The following is a 22613-nucleotide window of genomic DNA, read 5'->3' on the forward strand; positions in this document are numbered from 1 at the left end:
CCCCCTACACCCCCTGTCACAACACACACTGTATACTGTATATATAGCATTTTCCTATATACCCGTATAAGTGTGACTCGTGACCAGGTTTAGCGCTTGCGGCCCTTCCTTTTACACTTAGGATACCCGCCACCCCCCAAAAAATATATAACCCCCTGATCCCCCCTTACCCCCTGTCACATTGCACACTAATAAAAAGGTAATATAGTGTTTTACTGTATTTTGTATTAGTGTGATTGTGACTTGAGTTAGCGCTAGCAAGTTAGTTTCTGTCCCAAGGAGGTTTAGGGTCCCCTCCACCCCCCAATAAAGATTTAACCCCCTGATCCCCCCTACACCCCCTGTCACAACACACACGGTATACAGTATATAGCATTTTCCTATATACCCGCATAAGTGTGACTTGTGACCAGGTTTAGTGCTTGCGGCCCTTCCTTTTATACTTAGGATACCCGCCACCCCCCAATAAAGATTTAACCCCCTGATCACCCCCTGATCACCCCCAGTTAACCCCTTCCCCCATGTCACATTGCACACTAATAAACAGGTAATATAGTGTTTTACTGTATTTTATATTAGTGCGATTGTGACTTGAGTTAGCGCTAGCGAGTTAGTTTCTGTCCCAAGGAGGTTTAGGGTCCCCGCCACCCCCCCAATAAAGATTTAACCTCCTGATCCCCCCTGATCACCCCTACACCCCCGTCACAACACACACTGTATACAGTATATAGCATTTTCTATATACCCGTATAAGTGTGACTTGTGACCAGGTTTAGCGCTTGCGGCCCTTCCTTTTATACTTAGGATAACAGCCACCCCCCAATAAAGATTTAACACCCTGATCCCCCCCAGTTAACCCCTTCCCCCCTGTCACATTGCACACTAATAAACAGGTAATATAGTGTTTTACTGTATTTTGTATTAGTGTGATTGTGACTTGAGTTAGCGCTAGCAAATAATTTTCTGTCCCAAGTAGGTTTAGGGTCGCCACCACCCCCAATAAAGGTTTAACCCCCTGACCCCCCCCCCCCCCCCCCGATCACCCCCAGTTAACTCCTTCATTGCCGTGTCACAGTGTCACTTTTATAGTGTACAGTTTTTGACATTACAGGTGACATTAGCTAGTGTTAGCATCAGTCTAAGATAGCACAGATCCCCGGCGCATAGTTGGAAAAAAAACCTTGATTACCACACACACACACATACACTTCCATTACTAGTATAGTGTTTGAACAGATCAATATCTGATCTGATCAGAACTATACTAGCGTCCCCATAGATTAGGGTTCCCAAAACGCGGTGTTTGCATGATCAGCACTGATTCCTGCCAGCACCTGCATTTAACCCCTCCACCCAGCCCACCCAGGCAAGTGTAGTAATCAATAAATTACTGTCACTTACAAAAAAACAAAACACACAAAACCGCTGTGTTAGCAGAGTCAGGCCTGATCCCTGCTAGCATTAGCAGTTTTTTTTGGTAGCGGTTGAAATAGTCCTTGAAAACCAGGTGCTTTTTTTACCTGTGAGTTACACTACTGTACCGGTAAATTTTGTTACTAAAATGTCCAAACATTGGTACAGTAGTGCAGAGGCTTACAGTATACTGACCATGTCAGATGAGAGCAATGGGGAAGCCTCACTGGCAGAATCAGGGTCAGTATACAAACCTGATGACAGCAGCGGCTCCCTGAAAGATACCTCCGACGACGGATGGGTCCCTGTTACCTGACCCCATTCTGGAGTTGCTGAGAGGCAGGAATCGCAGGGTGCTCGTATGGAGCAGAATGTTCTAGTGCCGCTCATCCTTCTGGTGGCCTGGCAGGCGCCAGCGGCCTAGTACACCCTGGACCTAGTACAACCAGCACTGCAGTAACATTTGGTGACGTGGCGAGTCTCATAAGTGCAGTTGAAGCTGGCTAGCACAAGTAGTTGCCCGCAGCCACCGCGTATTCGAAAACAGGCCCATAGAGCCCATAGTGCCCTCCCTGATGCGCTGGCATATCCCAATTGACAACCCACTGATACTACAGCGCCAGTACTTCCCCCATTCACTGCCCAACCTGGAATCCATGTGGAGACCGCTGGTTTTACACCCCTGAATTTTTTTGAGCTGTTCTTCACAGAAGATCTTTTTGGATCTATTGTGGATCAATCAAATTTATATGTACAACAATTCATCGCCGCCAACCCATTTGCCCCTTGCCAGACAATTTGCCAGGAAACCTATAACGGTTCCCGAATTTAAAATCTTTCTGGGCCTTTCCCTCCACATGGGCATAACCAAAAAGAGTGAATTGTGGCTATATTGGTCCACTATACATGTCCAGGGCGAGATACAAGCAAATTCTGCGATTTATGCATTTCAACGACAATGGGGAGACCCTGAATATGATCGGCTCTACAAAATTCGGCCCCTCATAGACCACTTCAATCAGCGGTTTGCAGCCTTGTTTACCCCCGAACAAGTTGTCTGCGTTGACGAGTCCCTGATTAAGTTTACTGGTCGCCTTGCTATGAAACAGTGCCTCCCCAGCAAGCGTGCCAAATACAGGGTCAAACTGTACAAGCTCTGTGACAGGGCCACAGGCTATACAGTTAGCTTCCGGGTCTATGAGGGAAAAGATAGCACTGTGGAGCCCCCCAACTGCCCAGACTACATAGGGAGCAGCGGCAAGATAGTTTGGGACTTGGTGTCACCCTTATCCGGAAAGGGGTACCATTTGTACGTGGACAACTTTTTCACAAGCGTGCCACTATTTAGTCACCTTCTTGAACTACAATTTGGTGCATGTGGCACCGTGCGACCTAATCGCCGGGGCTTCCCCCAACGGCTTGTAAATTCTCGTCTTAGTCGGGGGGAGAGAGCCTGCTTGAAAATGGACAAATTGCTTGCAGTGAAGTGGGGGAATACACTGGATGTTTTCGTTCTGTCCTCCATTCACCCAGACACAACGATCCAAATTTCTACGGCAACTGGCGTTATGGAGAAACCCCTCTGTGTCCACGACTAAAACCTTAATATGGGAGGGGTGTGTAACGCTCCTGCGTTTTATGTATAATGTGGATTTACAGCTGCAGAAATATTCCACTTCAGTAGTCATGTAGAGAAACGCTGAGACACCAATCCCAACTCCCAAGACTCATCATGTGTGGATAGTCTCAATTCAGCAAGTAGATACACACACTCAATAAGATGTTCCTAGAGTGACTTATATGTATAGTAATATAGTGATGATAGGCTGAAGAGACATGTTGGGTAGAGATGGTAGATGACAGACACTTGAAAGGAATGTTCTTGAAAGTAAGATAGTAGCAGATGGGATGCAGATAGGTTTAGCAATCATGTATGGTAGCAGATGATAGAGTAGCAGGTGAACATACAGGATAGACCAACCCAGTGCAAGAGCAGATGGTATTAGGCTCAAGAGCTAGCAATCTTAGTTAATGCAGATGTAGTAATAGTCCGTAGTATGCAGAGCTAGATAGTGTAAGCTTTAGTATGAAGGTTATAGAGGTTTCCCCTGTGGGGTACTTATCACTAGTAGCAATGTAGTAGAGGAGAGGTTCGGCAAGAGCGGATGATCCGGTAGCGGGATACAGGGATCAGCAGCGTGGTTCCGATAGCGAGGTATGCTTGCAAGCATGAGAGCTTCAAGGCAGATTATGCGGCGTTGAACGAACATGTGAGTGAGACCGCCGGAGGTTGAAATAGCCGCTCCAGCGGCGCTTAGTGATGACAGCATCGGTCTTAAAGGTGTATGCGCACCTTATCAAAAGAGAATGGTGGGGCGCATACACTTAGGAAAAGTGGAATTAGGGTACCAAAGGTACCAGAACATTACAGTACCCCCCCTTAAGGCCGGCTCCTGAAGGCCTCTGGAGCTGGTTTGTCTGGGTACTTTGCATGAAAGTTGCGGATTAATCGAGGGGCATGTATGTCAGAGGTGTTTAGCCAGGTGTCGTCTTGGGGCCCATAGTTCTTCCATCGAACTAAGTATTGAAGTTTTCTTCTGTGGATACGAGAATCTAGAATCTCTTTTATCTCATATTCTTCTCCACCTTCAACTTGTACAGGAGGAGGAAGTGGGATAGTAGGCCTTATTCCTTGGTCAGGAACATGGGGCTTCAGTAGCGACACATGGAAAATGGGATGTATTTTGAGGTCTATTGGCAATGTAAGCTGTACTGCAGCTTTTCCAATAAGTTTCTTGATTGGGAAAGGTCCCAAGAAGAGAGGTCCAAGCTTTTTGCTAGGGATTTTCAGTCTTAAATTTTTTGTTGAGAGCCAAACGAGGTCCCCAATAGCATACTGAGGAGAAGGTCTTCTGCGAAGATCATAGTACTTCTTTTGTTGACTATGAGCGTGTGCAATGGTAGTATTAAGCAAACCCAGAGAGTCCTTTATTTGGGTAAGATAGTCTGAGGCTACTGGGTTATTTGAAGGAAGGATGCGTGGTGGAAGAATAGAGGGATGAAACCCATAGTTCAAGTAGAACGGACTCTGCTTGGTCGTACTGTGGGTTGCATTGTTGTAGGCAAATTCTGCCAGAGGGAGAAGATCCACCCAATCATCCTGTTGGTAAGAAGTGTAACAACGTAAATATTGCTCGATGCATTGGTTGACTCTTTCAGTCTGTCAGTTGGTCTGCGGATGGTAAGGAGAAGTGAGCTTCCGCTCAATTCGTAGTATGTGACATAGTTCTTGCCAGAACTTGGAAATAAATTGTGATCCACGGTCAGACAGAAGAGTTTTTGGGATACCATGTAACTTAAAGACATGTTTCATCAGGAGTTCTGCCGTTTGTTTGGACGAAGGTAGTCTGCGAATAGCAATGAAATGTGCCATCTTTGTCAGATGGTCCACTGACACCAAGATGGTATTAAATCCTTTGGAAGGAGGTAGTTCTACTATAAAGTCCAAGGACACAACTTCCCATGGAGTCTGGGGTATTGGTAGACTGCATAGTAGACCGGATGGTCTCGTAGTGTCAATTTTGGACCTGGCACAGACATTGCATGAAGAGACGAAATTTTGTATAGATGTTTTCATGTCAGGCCACCAGAATTGTCTGGTAATCAGATTAATAGTCTTTGTCATACCCATATGTCCTGCCATAGGCACATCATGCGATAATTCCAAGATCTTGGTGCTCATGGTAGGTGGTATGTAAAGTTTGTCGTTGTAGCAGAGGAAGCCTTCTGCATCGGTATTTAGTTGTGGTGGGGGTGAATCCAAACTTATACCATGCAAAACCTCTTCCTTCAAAGAACGGACAACTCCAATAATACGCTTGTGGGGTATTATAGGAACGGAAGGGATTTCGAAGTAGTTTTCTTCAGTTAGTCGTGATAGTGCATCCGCCTTTTTGTTCTTATCTGCAGGTGTGTAGGTCACTAGGAAGTTAAACCTTAGAAAGAATAGTGACCATCGTACCTGTCGGTGAGAGAGAGTTTTGTTAGTCTGAAGATATTGAAGATTTTTATGGTCTGTGTATATAAGTATTGGTAATCGGGTGCCTTCGAGTAGATGTCGCCAATTCTCCAGAGCCAATTTTATAGCAAGCAGTTCCTTTTCACCCACGGGGTAATTTACCTCTGGACTGCTTAAGGATTTAGAAAAGAAGGCGACTGGATGGAGTGGTGAAGTGTTAGTTGGTCGTTGGGAGAGTATTGCTCCTACTGCCATGTTTGACGCATCTACTTCCAGAATGTATTGGAGGGATGGGTCTGGATGGCGTAGTATGGGAGCAGAAGTAAACCTTGTCTTTAACAGGTGAAAAGCTTTATTTGCTTCATCTGACCATTTGAATGGTCTCTTAATGCTAGTGAGCTGTGTGAGGGGTCTCACAATGGCAGAGAAGTTCCTGATGAATTTCCTGTAGAAATTAGAAAATCCAAGGAATCGCTGTAGCGCCTTGCGGGTGGTTGGTGTAGGCCAATCCTGAATGCAGGATATCTTACTCATGTCCATCTTGATTCCTGTTTTGGATATGATGTAGCCTAGAAACAGTACCTCTTCTTTATGAAACAAGCATTTTTTCAGTTTCACGTATAGGTTGTGTGCAAGCAATCTCGATAATACTAGTCTTACATGTCTTATGTGTTCAGACAAGGATCGTGAATATATAAGTATATCGTCCAGATATACCACAACACAGACATCTAGTAAGTCTCTGAAAATATTGTTTATAAATCGTTGAAAGGCTGCAGGGGCGTTGCATAGCCCGAATGGCATTACAAGATATTCGAACAATCCATATCTGGTTCTGAATGCAATCTTCCACTCGTGTCCATCACGGATTCGAATGAGATTGTATGCCCCTTTCAGGTCCAATTTTGAAAAATAGGTAGCTCCACGCACCTGCTCAATGAGCTCAGGGATAAGCGGTAGAGGATAGCGATCTTTTATTGTAATAGCATTCAATTGCCTATAGTCGATGATAGGCCTGAGACTTGAGTCCTTATTGCGGACAAAAAAGAGTCCTGCTGCTGTGGAAGAAGTGGAAGGTCTAATAAAACCTTTTTTCAAATTCTCATCCAAATATTCTTTGAGATGGGAAAGTTCATCCTGTGAAAGAGGATAAACATGACCGAACGGCAATTTGCTATTTGGGAGTAGATCAATACTACAATCATAGTCTCGGGGAGGTAGTGCTTGAGCATTTTTCTCAAGAAAAACCTCAGAGAGATCCTGATAACATAGTGGTGCAATCTCATCTGTCACCACACACAGGATCTTCCCGGAAGACGGGAGGTTACACGTACCCTAGCAATAGCAAGAGAGGAAGGCCAGGGTCCGTTCCTTCCAATCTATGGTTGGTTGATGTGTGTGTAACCAGGGAAGTCCCAAAACAATGGGAAAGTGGGGTGAAGGTATTAGATCGAAGGTAGTGGTCTCCATATGAGACCCGTTAGTAGTGACTAGGAGTGCCTGTGTCTGATCAGTGATCGGACCGGAGGATAAAGGAACACCGTTAATAAGACTCACTGAGACAGGTTTAGGTTTAGAAATAATAGGGACTTTATTTAAAGCAGCAAAACGTATGTCAATATAATTTCCACAAGATCCTGTGTCAATCATGGCCTTAGTAGTAATCCTGTTCTGGTCCCACTGTAATGTTAAGCAAACAAAAAGGTAAGGGTTAGTAATTGAAGTTGTCAATCCCCCTAGGAGGACATGTGAACACTCACCCTTCTTTTTGTAGACTAGGGGACAGACGTTTATCTTGTGATCCGGGGATGCACAATACAAGCAGAGATTACCAGATCGTCTTCTGGCTCTTTCCATAGTTGATAGAGGTGGGCGTATGGTTCCTACCTCCATAGGAGTGGAGTCATCGGCCGAAATCCGAGAAGAACTGGATAATGGCATTCCCATTTTTTCAGCCTTTCTTTCTCGTAGTCTTCTATCTATGGTGATACTGAGTTGTATCAATGCATCCAGGGTTTTTGGCAGATCCGCTCGGGCGAGCTCGTCTTTAACGGCCTCTGATAGGCCAAGCCTAAATTGAGTTTTTGGAGATGCATCATTCCATTCTGAATCAAGGGTCCATCTCTTGAATTCTGCGACAAAGTCTTCCACAGGTCTCCTACCTTGTTTCAAGGACCTTAATTGAAGATCGGCAGTACTCTGCCTATTGGGATCATCATATAGGCTAGTAAGTTCTGCTAGAAATAAGGCATAGGATTTGAGAACCTGATCGTTTTTCTCAAAAAGAGAGTCTGCCCAGGCCCGAGGATCGCCTGTTAGGTAAGAAATAATAGTACAAACCTTAATGTGATCAGTAAGGTAGGTACGGGGTTTTAGCAAGAAAAGTAACTCACATGCGTTTTTAAATTCGCGAAATTTTTTGCGATCGCCTGTAAATACCAAAGGAGGATTTATTTTGGGTTCAGGGGACTGACCAGTGGTAAGTTGTGTCAGTCTGGTTACCTGCTGCGTCAGAGCCTGATTTTCTTCTCTTAATTCAGCAAGTGCGTGTATTAACGCAGTTACTTGCTGTTTTAATTGTGTCACCTGAGTGGTTATTTCTGCTGAATCCATTTGAGGTTCGTTCAATCTGTAACGCTCCTGCATTTTATGTATAATGTGGATTTACAGCTGCAGAAATATTCCACTTCAGTAGTCATGTAGAGAAACGCTGAGACACCAATCCCAACTCCCAAGACTCATCATGTGTGGATAGTCTCAATTCAGCAAGTAGATACACACACTCAATAAGATGTTCCTAGAGTGACTTATATGTATAGTAATATAGTGATGATAGGCTGAAGAGACAGGTTGGGTAGAGATGGTAGATGACAGACACTTGAAAGGAATGTTCTTGAAAGTAAGATAGTAGCAGATGGGATGCAGATAGGTTTAGCAATCATGTATGGTAGCAGATGATAGAGTAGCAGGTGAACATACAGGATAGACCAACCCAGTGCAAGAGCAGATGGTATTAGGCTCAAGAGCTAGCAATCTTAGTTAATGCAGATGTAGTAATAGTCCTTAGTATGCAGAGCTAGATAGTGTAAGCTTTAGTATGAAGGTTATAGAGGTTTCCCCTGTGGGGTACTTATCACTAGTAGCAATGTAGTAGAGGAGAGGTTCGGCAAGAGCGGATGATCCGGTAGCGGGATACAGGGATCAGCAGCGTGGTTCCGATAGCGAGGTATGCTTGCAAGCATGAGAGCTTCAAGGCAGATTATGCGGCGTTGAACGAACATGTGAGTGAGACCGCCGGAGGTTGAAATAGCCGCTCCAGCGGCGCTCAGTGATGACAGCATCGGTCTTAAAGGTGTATGCGCACCTTACCAAAAGAGAATGGTGGGGCGCATACACTTAGGAAAAGTGGAATTAGGGTACCAAAGGTACCAGAACATTACAGGGTGGACCTTAACGACCAGCTTTTGGCACCGTATTTAGTTGCCCGTAAAGCCAGACACTGGTACAAAAAAGTGTCTGTTTATTCATTCCAATTGGCTATGCTCAATCATACACTACAGTGACCACCCACAGCTGCCCAGTGCCAGCCAGCCACCCGCACACACCCACAGTCCTGTACCAGCCAGCCAGCCACAGGCCCTGCCTCTACCAGCTAGCCAGCCACAGGCCCTGGCCTGCACCAGCCAGCCACCCACCACGCAGGGTGCCAGCCAGCCACCCACCACACAGTGTGCCAGCCAGCCACTAAAGGGTGCCAGCCAGCCACCAAAGGGTGCCAGCCAGTCACCCACCACAGGGTGCCAGCCAGCCAGCCATCAAAGGGTGCCAGCCAGCCAACCACCCACCAAACGGTGCCAGCCAGCCACCCACCAAAGGGTGCCAGTCAGCCACCAACTAAAGGGTGCCAGCAAGCCACCCACCAAAGAGTGCCAGCCACCCACCACAGGGTGCCAGCCAGCCAGCCACCAAAGAGTGCCAGCCAACCACCCACCACCGGGTGCCAGCCAGCCACCCACCACAGGGTGCCAGCCAGACACCCACCACAGGTTGCCAGCCACCCACCACAGGGTGCCAGCCAGCCAACCATTACACAGAGTGGCAGCCAGCCAGCAAAGGGTGCCAGCCAGCCACCCACCACAGGGTGCCAGCCAGCCACCCACCACAGGGTGCCAGCCAGCGGCCCACCACAGGGTGGCAGCCAGCCACCCACCAAAGTGTGCCAGTCAGCCACCCACCAAAGGGTGCCTGCCAGCCACCACAGGGTGCCAGCCAGCCACCCACCACAGGCAGCCAGCCATCCACCCACAACAGGGTGCCAGCCAGCCACCCACCCCCCACCACAGGGTGCCAGCCAGACACCCACCACAGGGTGCCAGCCAGCCACCCACAACAGGGTGCCAGCCAGCCACCCACCCCCCCCACCACAGAGTGCCAGCCAGCCACCCACCACAGAGTGCCAGCCAGCCACCCACCAAAGGGTGCCAGCCATCCACCAAAGGGTGCCAGCCAGCCACCCACCAAAGGGTGCCAGCCAGCCACCCACCACAGGGTGCCAGCAAGCCAGCCACCCACCACAGGGTGCCAGCCAGCCAGACACTCACCAAAGGGTGCCAGCCAGCCACCAAAGGGTGCCAGCCAGCCACACACCAAAGGGTGCCAGACAGCCACCAAAGAGTGCCAGCCAGCCAGTCACCCACCAAAGGGTGACAGCCAGCCACCCACCCACCACAGGGTGCCAGCCAGCCATCCACCACAGGGTGCCAGCCAGCCACCCACCCACCAAAGGGTGCCAGCCACTAACCACAGGGTGCCAGCCAGCCATTTTTTTAAGCCTATACTGTATATTCATTAGTGTCTTTCAAGTTTCAATGGAGATGGATGCAGATAGAAAAATTAAGTGTGGTCTGGGACTATTTCTTATCTCCATCTACAGTAAAAGCAGCAGCACTGTGCAACACTTGTAAGCATGGGATCAATAACTGCAAAAAACAAAAATATGTCTAATCTTTGGGCCCATCTAAGAGTTCATCATGTTGAATTGTATCATGCAGCACAGAAAAAACAAAATGAATCACAAGGTGAAACATCAGTATCCAAGGCAACAATAACAGATATGTTTCAGAAAAAAAACAGGTGGCTAAAATCGGATGGAAGATCCCAACTGCTGGACAGAGTAATCACAGAAATGATGGTCACTGATAACCAGCCATTTACAATAGTGTCTGACTCTGGATTTAAGCGGTTGATGTCAATAGTTGAGCCAAGGTACACACTGAAGAGTGACAAGTTTTATCGAACGGAAATGCTGGAAAAGAATCACCAAAAGGTTGTTGAGAAAGTAAAGGCTATGCTGCAACCAGAGAATACTGGCAACTGACTCTCATCCATGACTGGCTGGTCAGGACAAACACAATCACTAATGAGTCTTACATGCCACTTTATTGACAGCGGATGTACAAGAAGGCATTTGGTGTTGAATACAAAAGTGCTGCAAGGATCCCACACTGGGGAGTACATTAGAGAAATGTTTCTAGGCATGCTAGAAGAATGGGGAATCACCAAAGACCAAGTGATGCTTGTGCTTCGAGCGAACATGGTGAAAGGAATGAAACTTGCTGAAGTTTCAGACTTCAGTTGCATTGCACACACCTTCCAACTTGTGGTAAATGATGGTCTGTCAAATCAGAAAGCTTTGCTTGACATAATTAGCATGCTGAAGAAGTGCGCAGGCCATTTCCACCATTCTATCCTTGCCAAGCAGCGACTGAGGTGCATTCAGGAAGACCTTGGCCTACCCAAAAACAACTTGATACAGGCTATTCCAACACGATGGAACCAATGAACCATAAGTTGTGTATTTTGATCTGTCCTCCATCCAAGTTGCTGCCAAAAGACTCACCATTGATTTATTAAAGTGACACTAAGGGGGAGATATACTAAAACGGATGCACTCACAATCTGGTGCAGCTGTGCATGGTAGCCAATCACCTTCTGTTTTCAGCTTGTTCAATTATACTTTGGCAATAAAAACTGGAAGCTGATTGGTTTTTATGCAGAGCTGCACCAGGTTTTGCACTCTCCAGTTTTAGTAAATCAACAAAAGTCTCGGTTCACACTAGCAGGGCTTCAAAGTCACCTGACTTTGGAGCCGAGCCGAACAGCGCGACTTCATCACGGCTTGCAAACAACTTCTTTAACATAGATGAATGCAAGTCATTCTGAAGCCACTCCCAAGTAGCGCAATAACGGAATTTTGTAAAATCTTACCGTAAAATTCCTTTCTCTGAGTCCTCCGACAGTCGCCGCCCACTCACAAGTCTTCACCAATGGGTATTGACCTTTGCTCCGTAGGAGTAGCTAGGCAACAAGAATTGTTAATACAAAAGCTTTTAGCATAGACACACCCCTAGGGGCTGTCCCCTCAGTCAATACCTCCCTGCACCAGCATTCCCAACTCAGTTTGGTAGCATAGCAGTAAGAGTACACAAAAACCCCAAAAGAGGGGCGGGGGGCGGCGACTGTCGGAGGACTCAGAGAAAGGAATTTTACGGTAAGATTTTACAAAAATTCCGTTTTCTCTTACATCCTCCGACAGTCGCCGCCCACTCACAAGTCTTCACCAATGGGATGTCCCAAAGCAGTGTAGACATGAGGGGTGGGAGACGCAACCGTAGAAAGGCAACGCAGTACCCACAACAGAGAAAGGAACCTTACCACAGTAAGAGAACCAACTGGGCAACAGGAAAACATGCTCAACAGGAGCAACAACCCAGGAAAACAAGTAACCCAGGGGTAAAACACCCCAATAACCAAGGGCCCACAAAAACAAGGGTCCCTAGGAAACTGCCACACTGAGAACTTTACGGCCAAAGGAGGCATCAGCCGATGCCTGAACATCCACCTTATAAAACTTTGAGAAGGTGTGAACGGACGACCAAGTCGCCGCCTTACACACCTGGGCCACAGAAGCCTGATGACGGTAAGCCCAAGACGTACTCAAAGACCTGGTAGAGTGCGCTTTCACAGGGAAGGGAGGAACCTTCCCCTTCAAGGCATAGGCTTGATCAATGATCTGTCTGATCCATTTGGCGATGGTCGCAGCCGACGCAGCCATGCCCTTCCGAGGTCCCTCAGGAAGGACAAAGAGGGAATCCGACTTGCGAAAAGATTTAGTGGACGACAGGTAAACCCTGATCGCCCGGACAACATCCAAGGAATGTAAGGCAACCTCCTTCGGATGCTTAGGCTTCGCGCAGAGCGAAGGCAAAACAATGTCTTCATTCAGGTGAAATTCCGAGATCCTTTTCGGAAGAAAAGATGGGTTAGGCCGCAGGACCACCTTATCCTTGTGGACCACCAGGTAGGGAGAATTGCAGGACAAAGCCGCCAGCTCCGACACCATGCGAGCCGAAGTGATCGCCACCAAAAAGGCAACCTTCTTGGATAACATAGACAACGAGATCTCCCTGATCTTTTCAAAGGGAGCCTGTTGCAACACGGACAGAACCAAGTTCAAGTCCCATGGAGGTAAAGGGTCCCTCCTAGGAGGGGCCAAATGTCGCACCCCCTGAACAAAGGTGCTAACCAATGAATTAGACGCCACAGGGCGTTGAAAAAGAACTGCCAGCGCAGAAATCGGACCCTTGATCGTGGCCAACGCCAAACGCTGGTCCACGCCCGTTTGAAGGAAAGCCAACACTCTCGACACCGAGTATGAGCGAGGGGAATACCCCCTGGACTCACACCAGGCAAAATATGCCTTCCAAGTACGGTAGTAAATCTTCCCCGAAGAGGCTTTTCTAGCCTTGATCAAAGTGGGAATGACCTCAGGGGAGAGACCCCTACCCTTCAGGACCTGGCTTTCAACAGCCAGGCCGTTAAAGCCAGCGAATGTAAAGCAGGATGGAATATCGGTCCTTGAGACAGAAGATCTTCTCGAAGTGGCAGACACCACGGAGCGTCGACCGCCAGATTTACGAGGTCTGCGTACCAAGACCGGCGAGGCCAGTCCGGCGCCACCAGAATCACCGTGTGCGGTTCCGAGGCTAACCTGTGAAGAAGCCTGGACAGCAGCTGAATCGGTGGAAAGGCATACATCAGACGATACTGAAGCCAGGGCGCCACTAACGCGTCTGAGGCGTCTGCCCGAGGATCGCGCGTCCGTGCCACGAACCTTTCCACCTTGTTGTTCAGACGAGACGCGAACAGGTCCACATCCGGGGAACCCCACTGCGCGCACAACATCTGGAAGACATCCGGGTGAAGGGACCATTCTCCCTGGTCCAGGGTCTGGCAACTCAGATAATCCGCCTGCCAGTTCTCCACCCCCGGAATGTGAACTGCCGTTATCGCCGGGATGTGCGTCTCGGCCCAAGACAGAATGTCGGCTACTTCCCGAGCCGCTCGGGCACTCCTGGTGCCCCCTTGGTGGTTGATGTAGGCCACCGCGGTGGCATTGTCCGTCTGAACCCGAACTGGACGGCCCCGAAGCCGGTCCGTCCATCTCAGAAGGCAAAGCTTTATCGCTCTCAATTCCAGAATGTTGATCGGAAGGGAGGACTCCTCCTCCGACCAAGTTCCCTGGGCGGACAGAACGCCCAGAACACCACCCCAGCCCGACAGGCTGGCATCCGTGGTGAGTATCGTCCATATTAACGGACGAAAAGACTTGCCCCCCGACACCGCCGGGGACTGGAGCCACCACAGAAGATCCCTTCTGGTGTCGTGGCTCAACGAGATCCGCAGATCCAGGGATTGCGGCCGCCCGTCCCACTCGGCCAGAATCTCCGCTTGGAGACCCCGCGTGTGAAACTGGGCAAAAGGGATCGCCTCGAAAGACGAGACCATTAAACCTAGACATCTCATGCATGTCCGGAGAGACGAGTGCCGGTTGTCCCTGAGGGACCTGACCTCGTCCTGAAGAGTCCGAAGCTTGTCCTCCGGCAGGAAGACCTTCGCTTGGACAGAGTCCAGAATCATTCCCAGGTAGGGAAGGCGAACCGAAGGACACAGAGTCGACTTCGGAATGTTTCTGGTCCAACCGAACTCCTGCAGAGTCCGCATCGTGGTGGACAGGTCGGTCACCAGGCTCTGACTGGCGTTTGACCTTATTAGGATATCGTCCAGATACCCCAAGACAGCAATGCCCTGTGCTCTCAACAGGTCCAGAACTGGCGCCAGCACCTTGGTAAAAACCCGTGGATCCGAAGCGAGACCGAAAGGTAATGCCACGAATTGGTAGTGATCCTCCGCAATAGCGAATTGAAGGTACCTCTGGTGACCCTCGAAAATGGGGATGTGTAGGTACGCATCCTTCAGATCGATGGAGGCCATGAATTCCCCCGGACTCAGGGCAGCCACCACTGAGCGCAGGGATTCCATGCGAAACTTGCGAACCCACACAAAGCGGTTCAGAGCTTTTAAGTCCAGAATCGGACGCACTTTGCCCTCCTTTCTGGGCACAGTGAACAGATTGGAGTAAAACCCCCAAAATCTGTCCCGATGAGGCACCGGGACCCCCACCCCCTGGGCCCGCAGGTCCCGCACCGCTAGGTGCAAATCCTGCAAGCGCTCCGGAGACAGCTGAAGATTTGAGGGAAAAAATCTGCCCGCCGGCCGAGAGAGAAATTTGATCTTGTAACCAGATCAAACGATTTCCTGAACCCATCTGTCCCGAATGTGGGCCAGCCAAGGTTGTAGGAAACCGCGCAGACGTCCCCCCACCCCAGAAACGGGTGAGGGCGTCCCTTCAGGCGGAAGTGGTATGGGAAGCTGAACCGGACTGGCCGGACTTCTGCTTCCCCGCCCACGGCTTCTTCTGGGAGCCTTGGCCTTTGAAGGGCTTGCCCTTGGACTGCGACCGAAAGGCACGAAAGGACCCCTAAGAGGGCCTAGACGAGGAATTCCGTTTTCCACGGAAAGACTTATGCTTGTAAGACTGGGGCAGGAGAGTACTCTTGCCCCCCCGTAACCCCTTTTATCAGGGTATCCAAAGCCCCGCCAAAAAGGCGAGATCCCGCGTAGGGAAAATCCGCCAGCGTCTTGCGAGAAGATTGGTCGACCGACCAATTCTTCAGCCGGATCAGACGACGATTCAGTATCGCCACGCTGGACAGGCGCGCAGCCAAGGGAGCTAAATTCAAGTCCGCATCGCACAAGTACATGACACCCTGATGGATCTGGTCCACCATAGCCAACGTGGAAGGTGAAGCGGAATCAGCCGTCAAGGTGCGCCTGAGCATCTTGGTCCAATCAGCAACAGCCTGTGCCGCCATAATGGAAGCAAAAATAGGCTTCAGCATAGAACCAGCCACCATATAGGCATGACGGGCAAGAGACTCTATTCTCCTGTCCGCAGGGTCCCGGAAAACCGGGGTATCCTCAGAAGGCACCGCAGTAGCTTTGTTCAAAACGGCTACCGCGTGATCCACCGGAGGCGCCACACACCAACGCTCGTCGGTGGCAGGAGCAAACGGATAAAGCAATTTAAACTTATTTGGCACAGTAAAGGGCTTCTTTAAATTGCGCCACTGTTCATTAACCGTATGGTGAAATTCAGCAGGGCAGGGAAAAACCTGCGCAGATTTGCGAGTCCTCTGTGTCCCAAAGGAAGACATCCTAGCAGGAGGAGTAGGCTCATCCTCCAGGTGCAAGGTGTCCTTTATGGAAGCAATCAGCTCATTCATGAGTGCAAGCTCTTCAGGCGAGCCAGGGGGAGAAACATCAACCCCCTCCACCTTAGGCTCCCCCTCAGACCCCACAAGGTCCAAAGATGAGCGGGACCCTGAGAAGGGCACGCCAGCCACATCGCCCTCTGAATCAGAGGAAATGGATAACCTGGCCCTTTTTGCGGATCGTTCAGCCAGCAGCATCTGCACCTGAGACACTAAGGAAGCCACTACAGTGGTCAGATCGGCCCGCTCGGGGGGTGCAGCAGCCCCCTGGTCCCCCACCAGGGCGGGGGGAAACTTGCTATCCTGAGAATCCATGCCCCAGTACAGAAAAGTATAAAAGGTACTGGCCCTTTAATACCACGGCGAGCGCAGCCCACCGCACACTGCTGTATGCACTGACCCCGCAGGGATATACAATACTGAGCAAGGAATGACAGGACAAGAAGGTAAAAACCTGGAGAGAGCACACCAGACTGCTGCCACCGATCGCTGTTCCCAAAGAAAGAGGAAGTGATGCAATGCTGACTGACTGATATAGCCTATGGAAGGCTGCAGCAAAATGGCCACTCGGCCGAGGGAAAAGGCTACAATAAAATGGCGCCGCCATGTGCATGATGAGTACCGCCCGCCAAAATGGCGGCGAATGGCGCCAAAACACGGCACTGCATAGGGACAGGGCCGGTCACAGTATACAGGCAAATAAAATGGCGGATCGCTGCAGCGACCGCCGCACACACACATGTCTGCACACAAACTGCACCCAGAGCATAATAAACAGCAGAGCAGGATGGCCCCCCCTCGCAGCTCACAGGCAGTGCAGCCACACAGGGATCTGACAGGGAGCCCGCAGTTACACAGACATGGAGGATAATACACAGCCACAGACTGACACCCATACAGAAGGTCCCCACACAGAAGGTGCTTACCGTACCAGATGGCGTGGGGAGCCGTCTCCAGCGACAAACCGCTATCAGGGCAGACAGGGAGTGCCGCAGCCAGGACGCTTGTGGACCGCAGTCATGGCGTCCAGTGAGGCAGCCACCTCACAGGCAGCATCCCTGCAGCGAACAGGGATGGGTCGTTCAATGTGCCAGGGTAAAACCTAAGCTGAACGCTCGATGGCAGGCTGGGGATCCATCTGGCTCTCAGCCCTGGGATCCAGGGCGACCAGTCCGAGACCCAGCTCCGCATGATGATTCTTCATCAGAAGATCCCTAAACTAAGGCTGACAAAATAACAGCTAGCAAGGAAAAGAGAAAAATACTCGAAATAAAATCAAAGAAAGGGTAGAAGGCTGAGACTGAGCCCCAGCACAGGATAGCCAGCTACTCCTAAGCTAGGCAAGATCAAACTGAGTTGGGAATGCTGGTGCAGGGAGGTATTGACTGAAGGGACAGCCCCTAGGGGTGTGTCTATGCTAAAAGCTTTTGTATTAACAATTCTTGTTGCCTAGCTACTCCTACGGAGCAAAGGTCAATACCCATTGGTGAAGACTTGTGAGTGGGCGGCGACTGTCGGAGGACGTAAGAGAAAACCTTTTTCTAAGTTGGAGCAACTTAAGTCGCTCCGATTAGAAGGGTTCCATTGCACTGAATGGGGCAAGACTTGTCAGGGGACTAAGTCACCTGACAGGTCACCCCAGTGTAAACTGTAAAGATATTATTCATTTTCTTTAAATAAAAAAGATGTCATGCCTGCTGGACGTCTCCTATAATATGCTTGCAGTCTCTCAATCTCTGATTATCTCCTGTAGTATGTCTGCAGTCTCTTACCATCTCCTGTAGCATGTCTGCAGTCTCTGACTGTCTCCTGTAGTATGACTGCAGTCTCTTACCGTCTCCTGTAGTATGTCTGCAGTCTCTGACTGTCTCCTGTAGTATGTCTGCAGTCTCTGACTGTCTCCTGTAGTATGTCTGCAGGCCTAAAGCTGCGTAAGGGGCCCCAAAATTTCTGATGGCTGCCCTGATGCTTGGCATAGAGGTCTTTCACTTTTTTTTACATAATGTGACCAGTGCAGTACAGCGTCATCATATGACTGGTGTGGCAGTGATCAGGGATACTTACTGTTGACAGTATGTATAAAAAATAATTTTCCATTTAATAAAACTAGTTTTTTTTTACCATTTTTATTTTTTTACCATTCTTTTTTTGTTCATACTGTCATTAGAGTAGTTCAGTGCCACCATAGTAATACTATATTACTCTGGGGGGGGGGGGGTGTGCAGAGATTTTTTCCTTTATACTATTGTAGCACCCTACAGGTAGGTGCTCGGTAAAGATATAGTGGGCCTTGTCTGCCTAACAGCAGGGCTGTGATTTAATAGTTAGGGTGTCATGGTGTCCAGGTGTGCCTGCTGAAGGGGGAGTCTCCCCACTGGTTCCTGTGAGAGGCTTCTCATAGGGCGGTGGAGGAAACCCAATCAGGAGACACATCCAGGCTTGTAATTACCCCAGGAGACAGATTTTACAGCAAAGTATTCTGGGAGTGGGTATAAGTTTGGGGTGGCACGTGACGCAATGTCTTTGGCGGGAGCAGAGTCCCAGGAAGGAGAGTGCGGCTGTCTCTCCTCCTGTCTGAGGAAGGTGGATGTCTCGTGGTGTCGCCTAAGTGTCCAGAGTGTGCTGATTGAGCTGAGAGGATCCGGTGTGCCGAGAGCCTGTGGAGAGAGAGAGAGGGGTCCAGTCCCAGGAAAGCCTACACAGGTCGTGAGTACTGAGGATTGCCCCTGGGGGTCTGCCTGAAGTTAGAGGGGACCACTCCGGAAGAGGTTCTGGGATCCAGTGCCAGCTAGTTGTAAAGGGGGTACCTAGGTTGAGGACCCTGAAGTTACAGAGGGGGTACATAGTCAGTGGACCCTGAAGAGTTCAAGTTAAAGGGGGCATCTGCAGTTGGGCCCTGAATTGATGTCAATTTTAAGTATAGGTTAAGCAATAATTTTACTGTCATGAGTGGCTTGCATTAATGCCAGCTAGTTTACAATTGTGATGTTGTGATGGGCTACAGCTAAAGACATAGTACAGGGTGCCAGGTACTAGGGATAGACCGATATGGTTTTTTCAGGGCCGATACCGATATTTTGGTCACAACGTATCGGTATTGGCCGATATGGGCCGATATTTTGTACATTTAAAGTTTTGAAAAATAAAGACAATTTCTGACACAAATCTGGTACTGAACATGTTCATTTTTGTTTAATGCTTAATGGCTGGCTTGCTGGCACCCTGTGGTGGGTGGCTGGCTGGCTGTCTAGCACCCTGTGGTGGGTGGCTGGCTTGCTGGTACCCTGTGGTGGATGGCTGGCTGGAACCCTGTGGTGGGTGGCTGGCTGTCTGGCACCCTGTGGTGGGTGGGTGGCTGGCTGGCTTAAACCCTGTGGTGGGTGGGTGGCTGGCACATGGGCTGTGGGTGGCTGGCTGGTACAGGGCCTGTGGGTGGCTGGCTGGTACAGTGCCTGTGGCTGGCAGGTACAGGGCCTGTGGGTGGCTGGCTGGCTGGTACAGGGCCTGTGGGTGGTTGGTACAGGGCCTGTGGGTGGCTGGCTGGCTGGTACAGGGCCTGTGGTTGGCTGGCTGGCTGGTACAGTGCCTGTGCTGGCTGGTTGGTACAAGGCCTGTGGATGTGGGTGGCACTGGGCTGCTGTGGGTGGGTGTATGGCTGTGATACACTCCCGCGAGAGTAGTCCCGACTCCAGACGAGGCTGTCCAAGGCGAGGGAGGTGGCCTAAGAAGGCAGAATGACGTCACAAAAATATCGGCAATATCGGCCAGTTTCAGGGCAGATACCAATATATGTGAAAGTGCATATAGGCCCCCGATATATCGGCCTTGCCGATAATCGGTCTATCCCTACCAGGTACTATGTGGTAGCTGTGGGCCAATCACAGCATCACAACAGCAAGCATGGCTTCCATTCATGACAGTTTTGCTTACATTGTAATCATGGAATTGCTATGACTGGTCCTAGTAATCACAATATACCCTGGCCACTCACAGCGGCCGGGTACCAAGCGACATGATCTGCTGTGTCCAGCGGACACAGCCTGCCACTGCGTGGCCCAGGGGGCGCACCGTGACATACTGGCACTGTGAATGAGTGGCCAGTGGTTAAAATCTGCAATTATTTGTTATTTATTAACTCAATAGAAATTAGCTTTTATATTTAGTGGAAACTGAGCAGGAGTTTTATAAGTTACGTTGTGTTTGTGTTTGCTAAATATGATTTTAGTGTAGTGTTTTCTTACAGAAAGGATGATTTGATGAACATTTGTGCAACTATCGCGGGGCCCACAAAAATCAATAGCAGCTTTTAATACTGGTCCTGTGCTTTCAGCAAATGTATGGCTTGGCATTGGGGGGGGGGGGGTGTTAAACTATGTTAACAATTCTGTAAACAATACAGCTATAAACAAGGAAAAATTGCAAAAACAGTTTGGCCACCAGAGTTGAAAAGTGGAGCGCAGGACCTGGCAGCACAGTTTGGCCACACCCACAAATCGGAGCTTTATTTATTTAGTTGTTTTCTGTGTGGGGGCAGGGATGTTGAAAATTGACCAGTCTCTGTGCAAGATATGCTAGGTACGCCAACTGTTTGTAGTGGATGTGGATAGATGCCCAGTTTCATTTTGGCACAGCTCACTTACCCCCAGCTGGTGGCACCACCTGGTCAAGCAGTTTCATACTGGTCCTCTTCCAGATCTTCTTAATGATAGCTCTGAGTTCCTCATTGGCCTGTTCCAGATTACCTGCGAATTGGACAATAGACCCAAGGGGACTGTTACTCACTTATAGACTTACATATAAAGTAAAACAGCAAAAAAAAAAAAACAATGACCACATTTCATGATCCAACTGAAACCTTGTTGGTTGCTGTGGCCCACTAAACTTTGCTGTCACCCTGACGCTTTGCAATTATTAGGCATTAGATCAATAACAAAGACAAAACTAAATTTTTGACAATCAGAAAATAGGATGAGGCAGAGTTACCATCAGTTTTAATGCATAGAGAAGTCCGAACCAAAGCGAAGAGAGTAGCATTAAACATAACTGTCCCATCGCTGTTCAGAGGCATGTTCATGGCGACCAGACGCTGAATGGGAGAAAAGAAGACAGAAAAGTCTATGATTTATCTGCTGGGATCAAAACAAGAGATTCAGCCTAATGCTAGGCCTCATCAGCAGCACATACTGTATGTACTTTATTTTAATGCCCCAGATGTACTGTTCTGCCATTGGTAGTGAGGAAAAATACGTCTTACTTCAAGCTATGGGAAAGCATGTGACTCATTCACCTTTCTTTCACATGACAACGCTGGTGCCGGGAGATTTGCTCACAGCGCTGTCACACGAGGGTGACGAGAAAGCCCTTGGCCCATTTTCAGTTCCAAAAGGCACTTGGAGGTTACAGTACATGGAACCACTGCAAACTTTGTGGCAAGAGAGTGAAGGAATGGTAAATAAGTGCTACTGGTATGCCTCCCAGTACAGGGCAAAGGGCAAAGTAACGGTTCACTAAAAAGTCTTCCACCTTTATCTATAAGGTAACACTCTTAAGCTTGAAAACAAATCTCCTGAGCTTTTTAGAGAAATATTGATCAGAAATGTATAGCTTTCATTATGTGATGAAGGTGGGAGGAGCTGTTATGGTGGGTCCTCCTAACTTCTTGGGCCTAGAGACTTCTGTACATTCTACACTCCCAGCAGTTACATCCTACATGGCAGAGAATGTGCCATTATATGATAATCTATGGAGGCAAGGAAGACCAATAATTACGAGGTCATAAAAACCTTGACCATTGCTATACTTTAGGTTCCAATGAATGTTTTAAGAGTACATTTAATATTATAAGTCCTTATATTACCTTACATGCCACACGATGTGGGCACAGCTTGCCGAAACCCAGAGGAGGCTGTATCCGCCGTAGAAGTGTCACTACATCCAGGTGCTTAATGCGCCCCCTAGGGACAACAGAAATCATTAAAAAGTTGGTATTTAGGTGAGGCACAAATGATGTTTAGATACTAAAGATTATCATTAATGATGTTGGACTTTCATTTTATTAAATGTGATTTTGGTAATCAGTAAATTTATAATGCTTTATACAGTATTGCAGTTTGTATATGGGTGCACGTTAGTAGTGTGGTGGTTAGATGACACAAAGTGCACAGCTGCTGCAGACTATTTGCTTTGATGTTGGGTTAAGGCCATGTGACCTGAACCAAAGTAATGCAGGGTCTTCTTTCAGCAGGTATGTTTATTATGCTCTCTCGAATACACTGACCCTTCCACACCCAAATACTGAGACAGGCCAGCACTTCTAACAAAAAAAGAAAGGAAAATGGCAAGAGGAAAAAGACCCAAAGGCCACAGACCCTCCCCCTGACATCATAGCGGCCCCCAATAAACTGCACCCCCAGGCCCTGTGCATAAATAAAAAAACAACACACACATGCAGTGCAAGTACCCATGATAAATAGTGAAAAAAAAAAAAATGAAAAAGGTGCCCAGTGCAA

General features: G+C 48.7%; 1 protein-coding gene across 7 annotated transcripts in view; it reads right to left on the reverse strand.

Moving 5' to 3' along the window:
- CACNA1C (calcium voltage-gated channel subunit alpha1 C) overlaps positions 1-22613 on the reverse strand; it is an 800624-nt gene that overhangs the window by 113596 nt on the left and 664415 nt on the right. For all 7 annotated transcript variants that reach the window (XM_082255705.1, XM_082255709.1, XM_082255707.1 and 4 more), the window contains 3 exons: positions 21962-22058; positions 21088-21190; positions 20745-20846 (listed from right to left, as the gene is read on the reverse strand). In XM_082255705.1, the coding sequence (XP_082111831.1) occupies positions 20745-20846; positions 21088-21190; positions 21962-22058 (302 nt within the window). The remainder of the gene's footprint in view (positions 1-20744; positions 20847-21087; positions 21191-21961; positions 22059-22613) is intronic.

The sequence above is a fragment of the Pelophylax lessonae genome, assembly GCF_965119305.1.
Source record: "Pelophylax lessonae genome assembly, chromosome: 4".
Taxonomy (NCBI): domain Eukaryota; kingdom Metazoa; phylum Chordata; class Amphibia; order Anura; family Ranidae; genus Pelophylax; species Pelophylax lessonae.